A 10,946-nucleotide genomic window follows, 5' to 3' on the forward strand; every position below is an offset into this window, starting at 1 on the left:
ACCCAACCACGTCAAGGTACTTATGATGAGAATGGAAAACATCTGTCACACAGACACTTGTACATGAGACCAGCCTTGTTCCTAATACACAAAAGCTGTAAACAACCCAAATGTCCACCAAGTGACAGATAAGCAGTGTGCCATATTCCTATAAAGGAGGTATCATTAGTGATAAAAAGAAACGAAATATCAATACATGCTACAAAGTGTATGAGCTCCAAAAATATTATACTAGATGAAAAAAGGCAGTCACAAAAGGCTCTATACTATATGATCCCATTTATATGAAATATTTAGAACAGGCAACTGTGTAGCACAGAACGTGGATTAGCTGCTGCCAGAGGCTGGGCAGACAGGAATGAGAAGTGGTTGCCAATAAATTTGAGGCTTCTTCTTACAGGGAGGAAATGTTCTCAAATTAGCAAAGTGATGGTTGCACAATACTCTGAATGTTCTGATACACCTTAAATGATGAATTATAGTGTATGGATTAGAAGTAAAGGTGTTTTTAGAAACTGTCTCTAGAGGTGATGGAAGTTTTGTATCCCGATTATGGTAGTTACTTGAATCTATACAGATACTAAAATTCATAGCACTGAGTACAAAGAAGCTGATTTTGCTGTATGATATATTTTTTTCACTACTGGGGATCAAACCTAGGGCCTTGTGCTTACTAGGCAAGCCCTATGCACTGATGCATACCCCCAGTGTATGCTTTTTCAAATAAAATTAGCCGGGCATGCTGGTGCACAGGTATAATCCCTGCAATCGGGAGGCAGAGGCAGAAGGATCATTGTGAGTTCAAAACCAACCTGGGCTACAAAGTGAGCTCACGGTCAGCCTCAACTGCATAGCGAGACCCTGTCTCAAAAAGACCAAAAAAAACAACATAAAATAATTCTAAAACTGTACCAAACACCACACAGAAGACAGCCTGTGAGAGGGCCAATGACAGGGTCACAAGTGGAAAGCGCTGCCGTCACTAGCAGTCAAGTCTAAAAGCAGCAGCGCTGTGCCAGACTCGTGCGAGAGCTGTAGGTCACGCACTTCTGCCACCGGCTGGGCATCAGCGTTGCTCTTACCATTTTACAGATCTGAGGCTAGGGGAAGTGAAAGTAACTCGTCCAAAGTCCCACAGCTTCTTCAAGTGAAGGAGCCGGAGCTCAAACCCAAGCCCCCCGGCCTCCAACCTGTGCTCTTCTGGCTACCCTCAGCTACCTCCCCGCCCCTTCCTGTCCTGCACCTCCTCCTGCCCTCAGATCCCCATTCTCCCCCAGCCCTGTTGTTCATCAGTAAGATCCCAGTTGTGAGCTTGGGGCGGTGGCTCAGTGGTACAGTGTGTGCTTGGTGTGCACAAGATCCAGGCCCAATTCCCAGTGCCACGTGGAAAAAATACCCTTGAGAATCTCAGCGCACGGACACAAAAACCATCTCAGTACAAAGCAATGGAGGACTGTAGAGGCGACAGTGGTTTTTCTTGGGAACACAGGACACCCTGCACAGTTTTCTATGTAGCTAGCTCTTGTCTTCAATTCTTTTCTTTCTCTCTGTTTGTACTTCCAGACCATCAGCAGATCCTGTTGGCTGTATCTTCAAAACACTCCCAGCATCTGATCTTGTCACCACCTCCACCATCGCCACATTGGTCTCAGACGCCACTGTCTCGGTTGGTTTATTACAGTAGCTCCTTTGCCCCTGACAGCCTCAGTGTATTTTCTACGTAGCAGAATGATCTTCAGCAAATGTCACATAATATCATTCCTCTACTTAAAAATTCCAGTGACTCCCTCAAACAATCCAGTAACTTCCCAGTTTTCTTAGAATATAATCCAAAAATTCATAAAGATGGCTACAGGCTGACCTCCAACTCCTCTCCCTTCTCTCATCTCATTTCCTTGCACTTGCTCCACTCCCCACGCGCCAGCCCTCGTGGGTGCTCCTCACGTCCACCAGGCACACTCGGCCCCTTCCGCCCGGCGCTTACCGTCCCTCTGGGAAAGCTCTTACACCAGGTGCGCGTGGCTGTCCTCCTGCACAGGTCTCCGCAGGCACCTCCTTTGCAGTGGGGCCTCCTCGGACCACGCTGGTAAGCAGGCTGCCCATGCCATAGGCCGCCCTCCTTCACCTCCCTGGCTCCACTTCCCGTTTCTTCATACTGCTGAGCCCCCTGCGTTCCCCGCTTGCTCACGGTGTCTTTCCCCGCTAGAATACAGACCCCACAGGGCAAAGAGTTACTGTACCTGTTTTGTTCCCTGTCACCTCCCTTCCACCGAAACAAGAGAGCACATACTCAAAAGGTATTGGTTGAGTGAATGAAAGCTCTCTTTTGAGTGTAAATATAGAGATGGTCATACAGTGTTATTCCCTAAGCTGTAAGCAAAATGACACAGAGCCTCAGTCCATTTCATGAACTAAGAACAGGTTAGTAGCATCACTGGGAAATATAATTAAAGTTACCCTGATTGATTTTCTTTAAAGACAGGGTCTTGCTATGTAGTTCAGGCTGGCTTTGAAGTCACTATGTAGCCCAAGCTGGCCTCAAACTCATGGCCATCTTCCTGCCTCGGCCTCCCAAGTGCTGGGTTTACAGGCATGTGCCACCACACCCAGTTGATATTGCTTTAAAATGTTTCATGAAAATGAATACACACTTCTCAGAGGAAGAAATTCAAATGGCAAATAAATATATAAGAAAAATGACCAACGTCACTGGTCATTCGAGAAATGCAAATTAATACAACACTGAGATTCTTTCTCACCCCAGAAAGAAGAGCTATCCTCAAGAAAACCCATAACAAATGCTGGAGAGGCTGTAGGAGAAAGGAACCTTTCTCTACTGCTGATGGGATTGCAGACTGGTGAAACCAATGTGGAAATCAGTGTGGAGATTCCACAGAAAACTAGGATCAGAGGTCCAACTGGACCCAGCGCTTCCCCTCCTGGGAATTTTCCCAGAAGAACTGAAAATGTCACACGAAAACATCACACCACAATGGTATGTGTGCTTCCATGTTCATAGCAGCGTAAGTCTCCCTAGTATAAGAAACCGAAAGAGTAAATAAGACCCAAAGTGTGCAATAGACATTGTGAAAGGGAAAGAAACTGCTCAAAGGGAGAGAACAATTGGGATGGGGGAAAAGAGAACAAAAAAGGGAAAAAAGACATAAGATAGCTAAGATAATTGTACTACTAATTTCTATTAGTTCACTGAAAGGAACAGTTAGTGCTTATATTGTAAGATAATTGCCATGAGTTTGAAACCAGCCTGGGCTACATAGTGGATTCAAGGCCAGCCTGAACTACACAGTGAGACCCTGTCTCAAAAAAGAAAGAAAAGAAAGAAAGAAAGAACGAACAAGAAGACTGGTGATGGAGTTCAGTGCAGAGCACTGGCCTAGCACTTTAAATCTTTAGGTCATTGGCTGCATGTCCCTGGGTTCAATTCCCAACACAAGAAGGAGGAAGAGGAGGAAGAGGAAGAGAGGAGAAAAGGAAGGGAAGGAAGGAGGAGGAGAAAAAGAGCAAGAAAGGGAGGGGGGATCTAATGATCACTAATAAAAAAGAAAACTACCCCCTTCTTTTTAATCTTAGGCTGCAAAATAAGAACAAGGGAAGTTCCCTGAATCGTAACTGTCCACATCCACAGAGCGCCTCCCCGTGCTGTCCCACCTCACTCAATCTTCACCTGCACATGCAGGAAGCAACGTGCAGTAGTGCTCATCAACCCATTCACCCACAAGGGCACTGAGGCTCAGAGAGCTTGCCAAGACAAGCCTATGTTCACATCAGACAAGTCAGGCTACCTGCAGGGGACCGAAAAGGTATACATTAGAGTTTAATTTCTCCTACCTAAAAAAAAAAAAAATTCTCCTACCTATAGAGGCTCACTCTTGGCCTAAGTGAGATACATTTTGAAATCTGTCCAGTATATTGTGAATTTCTGTCAAATCAAAATTCATTCTCTGGATGAGCATCTTTTGTGTTTTACACTTTAATATTTTGTTTTTATTTTTTGAGAAAGGGCCTTGCTCTGCAGTTCAGGCTGGCCTTGAGCTCACTATGTAGCTCAGGCTGGCCTCGAACTCACAGTGATCCTCCTGCCTCAGCCTCCCAAGCACTGGGATTTAGGTGTGCATCACCAGGTCCAGCGGTACTTTAAGTAAATTTATTCCTTCCCCAAGTGAGCAAAGAACTACCTAACTTTTTAGAAATTAGATTAGTCCAAGTTGAATAAATGGAGGCTTAAGCAGACTAAAAAGCAAGCTGTACCCACAGGGTGACTCCTGTCAGCAGGAACCCACAGATGTCTGTATGCCTTCTCTGTACACAGCACTCCCTCACGCGGCCCCGGGGTTCCCTGGACGGAGCCTCAGGTGCCCAACCCAAACCCTGTCAGAGCCACACTTCCCTGCGGAGCCCAGGCAGAGATGGGCTGGAGCAGCGGTGGTTCTCACATGCTTGTCATAGAGATCAATGATTTCTAGAGAAAATTAATAAAAACTTTAAGACAAAGAAAAATTTGCTCAACAAATAGGAATTTGGGAATATGCAATGTGACATTATAGACATATCTTTGTATAATATTTTCATTATAGAAAAATCACACATATGCATATACTATAAACATGTAATAAACATAACCATCAAATTTAAAATATAAAAATCAGAGCATGAGCTTGATCCCCAGCAATAGAGAAAAGTCCAAAAGAGGTTTCTGAGGTGTGCACAGTGGTGCAGGCCTGAAATCCCAACACTAGAAGGATGAGACAGGAGGATCTCAAATTTAAGCCCAGTCTGGCAACTTACTGAGTTAGCAAGACTCTGTCTCAAAATAAAAAACAAAAAGGGCTGAGGACGCACCTCGGTGCAGTGGTCCTTCACCCAATTCCCAGTACCAAAAAAAATAAGTAAAAAAGGTTTGAGGTTTCTGTTTGACCAGCTGAACAGATGCTAGTGTCATTTATTGAAATGAGAAAAAGTATTCAATAAGTATTGTTTGTTTTGTTTTGTTGTTTTGTTTTGTTTTACTAGGGGCTGAACTCAAGGCCTTCACACTGAGCTACATTCCCAGAGGCCCCTCCCTTTTTATTCTTTATTTTTCATTTTAAAGCAAGGTCTCTTCAGCAGCTGAGTTGCTAAACTGCCTAGGCTGTACTTGAAATTTTGATCCTCCTGCCTCAGCCTCCCAAAGTACTAGAATTACAGGTGTGTGCCACCACACCCAGTTGCGTTCAATTTCTGAGGAGGAAAACTACAAATGTTTCCAAACGGAGATAACTAAGATGCAGTAAAAACTACAGTGTGAAGACAGGAGTGAGCGCTGGGTTAAGGACAGACTTGGGAGCCATCGAGGGAGAGCTGGTGATGGAAGTCACAGACCTGGACAAGGCTCCGAGCCAAAGTGGAACGAGCTGAGAAGAGAGCACGGGAGAGAACTGGGGCCCGCAGAGGCGGAATCACAAAACAGACAGAAGGAGCAGCCCCAGAGGCTGGGGAAAGATATGTGTATGCCACGGTGTCCTGGTAGTTTAGAGAGACCAGCCTTTCCAGAAAAAAAGATCGATCAACAACGCCAAATTCCAGTGCACACTCAGCAAAGGTAAGGACTGAAAAATAAGTTGAATTTGTCAACCAGGAAGTCTCTGTCCACTTCTGAGAAAGGTGGAAAGGAAGACATCATGGGATAAATGGAAAACTAGGGAGAAAGGAAGTAGACACCGGCTGTGGGCTTCCTTTCAGGAAGTGTCACTCCGGGGGAAGGACAGAGGGAAGACAGAAGAGGGAGGCCGGGCTGAGGAGGGACCACTGGTTTGTTTCTGTTTCAAGCTGTAGAGGTGAGCATCCTTCAGTTATGTTAATGCGACGGTAATAAAAGAAGAAACACAAGTGCAAATAGAGGAACACAACCAGGTCGGTAATAAAAGAAGAAACACAAGTGCAAATAGAGGAACACAACCAGGTCCTGTGCAGTGAAGAAAACTCAGCCCCGTTCTCACCAAGACAACCACTGGTGACAAACACCCTCGAGTCAGGGGAACGCTCACCAGCTAGTGCAATAAAGCACAACAGGACACATTTTAAGCCAGGGAGCAGGAAAGAACAACTGGGGTGAGGGAAAGGAGGAAAGAAAGGAAGGAAGGAAAAAAAATATATATATATATACATATATACACAAGCTAGCTAAGATAATTGCACCACTGATTTCTATTGGTTTATTGAAAGGAACAGTTAATGCTTAATTTTTTAATCAGTTTTGCACGCCTGTATCTGGTAATCTGAACACCTACTTTGAAGATAACAATATGCAATATAACAACCACTGTTGATTTCCTATCATTTTGTTTTGAAATTCTATAGTTTTTTTTAAATGTTTTATTCTCTTTAAAATACAAATAAAAATACAAAAAATAAATAAACCATGAAGCAGCACACTGCAGAAAAAAAAAGTGCATATTAAAAGAAATAAAAGAAATGCCCATTAAAAATGCACTATTTTAAAAAGGTCTTCAGGATATGGTGGTACACGCCTGTAATCCCAGCACTCAGGAGCCTGAGGCAAGAGGATCGCTGTGAGTTCGAGGGCAGCCTGGGCTACAAAGTAAGTTGAAGGCCAGCTTGAACTGTATAATGAAACCCCGTCTCAAAAAAGACAAAAAAAAAGGTGTTTCATTGGGCATGATGGAGCATGCCTGTAATCCCAGCACTCAGGAGGCTGAGACAGGAGGATCGCAGGGAATTTGATACCAGCCTGAAATACATTGCGAGACCCCGCCTCAGAATAAATAAATAAATGAGTTGGTTTTGTTTTTGTTTTTAAAAAATGGTCTTTCACAGTCTTCTCTCCTACCACCCAACATCAAACAACGTTTGGCATTGAATGAAAGAACAGCTCTGAGCCTAACAGACAAAAGAAAACTAAGTTACTGTCCAAAAAGTCTCCTGATTCCATGTTATTCACTTTCTTGGGAAGTAGCCATTATTAAATTCTTACCAGCGTTGGGGTCTTCAGGATGCTTGTCAGGGTGACATTCCAGAGCTCTGATCCTAAATTCTGCCAGGATTTGTTCAACCTAAAACAAAAGATCAGTGCTTAAGACGTGGCGAGCTCCAATGGCACAAAGACAGAAACTGGACCCTGGTCTCCCGCAAAGCAGCCCCCAGGAACCCGTTTATACTTTGATCCTGATATTTCTCCTTTGACTTCTTCACTATCTGAAATGATCCATTCATAACAAAATTCCGACAGAATCGACAACGGCTCCTGCTCCAGTCACTGTGTGTGTCATTACACAATGCTGTCGTAGGCCTTCGCCTTGCTGCTGCTTGTACCCGCTGGCCCGAAACACCCCGGCGTTCCCATACCGGGGTCCCGAGGGGCTCACAGGGTCTCCGGGTGGGAACCGGGGCCCGGTCCGCGCCGGCTCCCGAGCCCGGGCTTGGAGGGCTGCTCCTGCCGAACTCTCCCGGGCCCGCAGCTCCTCCTGCACCAGCCTCCATGAGCTGAGACTGCGGCCCCGACAAGTCCCCCTGGAAACCGGCATCCGGGGCTTTATCCCACGATGGGAAAGTGGCGCCGACAGCGCTTAATCATCAGAATGGCCCGATGCTTCAGGTGTATGAAATGCGCGCTCACATTTCCGGATTCTCCAGTGATGCTTCGCCATCACGCGTCATTCGGGACTGAGAGCCCCCGAATTATAATTTACAAATTATTTATAATAATTTACAAATTATTTATTACAAAGCTCCTTCTTGTTACTGTTTGGCTTTTTGCCATGGGCTGGAACCCAAGGTCTTGCAATACTAGGCAAGGGCTGTGTCACTGAGCTACTGCCTCAGCCCAGACTATTTTTTTATTAAAAACTTCCACAATTTGCAGCCAGCTGTGGTGGCGCACATTTGTAATCTCAGCACTTGGGAGGCTGAGGCAGGAGGATCACTACAAGTTCGAGGCCAGTGTAGGCTACAAAGTGAGTTCAAGACCACCCTGAACTATATAGTGAGACCTTGGATCAAAACAAAAACAAAAAGAAATTTCCCCATTTTTGCAAGGCCCTGGGTTCAATCCCCAACAACCTCCCCTAAAAAATAATTTCACAATTATGATTGAAAGACATAATTCAAGCTGGGCGTGGTGGTGCACACCTGTAATCCCAGCACTCAGGAGGCTGAGGCAGGAGGATTGTTGTGAATTCGAGACCAGCCTGTGCTCCAAAGTGAGCTCAAGGCCAGCCTGAACTGCATGAGACTGTCTCAAAAGGACCAAAAAAAAAAAAAAAAAAAAAAAGAAAGGCCATAATTCAAAACAGGTAAATTTTGTTTCCAATTACCAGCTTGGTTACAGATTGGGTAAAAATTCCAGCCCAAACTGAAATGCCATCTGAGGGCCGTCTGTGATTTAATTTGATTTTACTACCTGCATAACCCCTAGTGTCACTGCACCATGGCTGTATGGATCACGCTGGCAATAACAGCAGCAAGAGACACCAGTGGCTGTGGCTCTGGAATCTAATCACTTGGTTTTAGATCCCAGTCCTGCCAAGAAACCTTAGGCAAGTTATGTAACTTCTATGCATACAGGGCTCCTTCTCTTTGCAGCAGGTCAACATTTCTTTAAGGAGAGCACCTAACACAAAACCTAAAAAAAAAAAAAACAAAACCTGACCACAAGAACACAAAACAGTAGCTATGGTTAAATATCAGTGGCTGAGGAACTTGTCAAGAGTCATTCAGCTGGTGCTAAGAAAAGCTTTCCTGTTAATTAACCCGTAAGGCTTTAATTCCTATCACCATAACCATTACTTTATATGACCGAATCCTTCTGGCTTAGGGAACTATGATCAGGTTCCGTATCTACTAGCCACCAGTGAACTAAAGCAAATCACCTCTTATGTAAGAAATGAATTCTCAAGCAGCTCAGGTCACAACTGGCACAAGATTCATGAGAGAAACATATTCTTATCAGCTCCGTGTCACTCTTCATCAGTTCTCTTTTTTTGTTGTTGCTTTTTGAGACAGGGTCTCCCCTTGTGATGCAGGCTGGCCTAGAACTCACTACGCAGAATAGGCTGGCCTTGAACTCAAGGCAATCCTCCTGCCTCAGCTTACCAAGTGCTGGGCTCACAGGCCTGCATCACCACATCTGGCATCATTTTTTTAAAAAAGTCTTTACTTTTATAATCAACAACATATTAGATAAGCATTAGTAAAATTCCTAATTCTATGCTTTTCCTTTTTAAGCTTGAGGTCACCGTGGAGGGCCAGGGGTATAGCTCAGTGGTACAGTGCTTGCCTAGCATGCATGAGGCTCTGAAACCCCTTGAGTAAGAGAAAGAGGTTAGACTCCTTGATAATAAATGTAATTAACTGCATTTCCTTTTCCTGGGTGCTACCTTTAACCATCAGGCACCATAACCTGATTATATAACAAAGAAAATAGAGAATTAGATTTGTTTTTATTTTTTCTTTTAGTGCCTGAGTTTTACAAAACATTGGATTTTAATGTATATATATATGTGTATATATATGTGTGTGTGTGTATATATATATATATATATATATATATATATATATACACACACACACACTTTTTTTTTTTTGTACCAGGAATCAAACTCAGGACCTTGTGCTTGCCGGGCAGGCACTGTGCCACTGAACTACATCCCTGACCCCTCAATGCATACATTCTGATCATCTCCCTGCAAGCATCTCTCACTCTCCCCGCTTATCCCTTCCTCTCATCTGGTAGCGGTCTCCCTTCCATCTTCACGTCCTCTTTAGGTTCTGCACACGGGGGGCACCGGGCGACACCTGTCTTTCCAAGCCTGGCTGACTTCACTCAGCATGACGACCTCTACTTCACCCACATTCCTTTCAGTGACACAATGTGCACACCGCAGTTCCTTCATCCACTCATCTGTGGATGGGCTTCCAGGCTGGTTCCGTATCTTGCCTATTGTGAATTACGCCACAATGAACATGGCTATGCAGGTACCATACGGTATGCTGACTTCAGAGAATTAGGCTGAATATTCTGGGGCTAGGATGTAACTCAGTGGTAGAGTACATGCTCAGGATGAACAAGGCTCTGACATGATCCCAAGAACAGAAAAGGAAAGAAAAAGAAAGAGAAAGGCCAGACGTGGTGGCTCATGCTTGTCATCCCAGACGTGGGGAGGCTGAGGAAGGAGGATCACAGTGAGTTCAAGGTCAGCCTGGGCTACATAGCAAGACCCTATCTCAAAAAAAAAACAAAATAGAAGAAAATTATAAAGAATGTAGTACAGTAAAGAGCTTTCAATTAACAAGTCATTTATTAATACTACCTCTCTGAAAATTTTTCCATCATTACAAAATAAAAAGTAAAAGACTTTTTAACCCTCTTTCCCCAACAGGCGTCATTCTTCAAAATACACATTTTACATATTTATATCTATAGCTTGGGATTTTAAAATAGCACAAATGGATAAAATTTTATCTATCAAAGGTAGGAAGTTTGAGGTTTGTTTTGTTGCTGCTGTTTTAATTCAAATCCCACTAGAAAACATCCTGATATTCCTGTATGGAAGCAAACGGTGAATTCTCAGTACCGTTAACATGTATGATTGCTATTTTCTTCTTCATATTGTATGGGTTTTGCTGATTTGATACCTTTTTAACATTCAGACTAGCCTGTGTCTGTCTTTCATTACTTCACAGTTCTATGGTCACAAAGTTAATCACAAACTCTCTGTAGTGCTGACTAGGGGTGAATTGATAAAGTGGGTTAGCTTGCTGCTAGCACCTTCTTTTCGTCTCCAGGCCACCCCTCCCCTGGTGCCTAGCACCAAATTCAGCTCCTCAAGTTCCACTGGATCCTGTTTTCTTGACCCAGTGTCCATCAATCTGGAAAACTGCCCACCCTGTTGACCAGTAAACATAGAAAAAATTTGCTGGGCATGGTGGTA

General features: G+C 44.0%; 1 protein-coding gene across 10 annotated transcripts in view; it reads right to left on the reverse strand.

Annotated features, from left to right (window-relative positions):
* Positions 1–10,946, reverse strand: part of Dnajc12 (DnaJ (Hsp40) homolog, subfamily C, member 12) — a 34,153-nt gene that overhangs the window by 15,590 nt on the left and 7,617 nt on the right. For 6 of the 10 annotated variants that reach the window (XR_001234301.1, XR_001234300.1, XM_013514903.1 and 3 more), the window contains exons 2-3: positions 6,992–7,070; positions 1,985–2,202 (exon numbers count right to left, since the gene is read on the reverse strand). Coding sequence is in view for 8 of the 10 variants with exons in the window: in XM_013514903.1 (XP_013370357.1) it covers positions 1,985–2,202; positions 6,992–7,070 (297 nt within the window). In the remaining 2 variants the exon portion in view is untranslated. Of the gene's footprint in view, positions 1–1,984; positions 2,203–3,685; positions 3,709–6,991; positions 7,071–10,946 lie in introns of those variants that run through there. The other 4 variants (XM_013514904.1, XM_005385971.2, XM_013514907.1 and 1 more) reach the window with 3 other exon arrangements.

Source organism: Chinchilla lanigera, unplaced genomic scaffold (genome assembly GCF_000276665.1).
Source record: "Chinchilla lanigera isolate Chin_1 unplaced genomic scaffold, ChiLan1.0 scaffold00024, whole genome shotgun sequence".
NCBI classification, from domain to species: domain Eukaryota; kingdom Metazoa; phylum Chordata; class Mammalia; order Rodentia; family Chinchillidae; genus Chinchilla; species Chinchilla lanigera.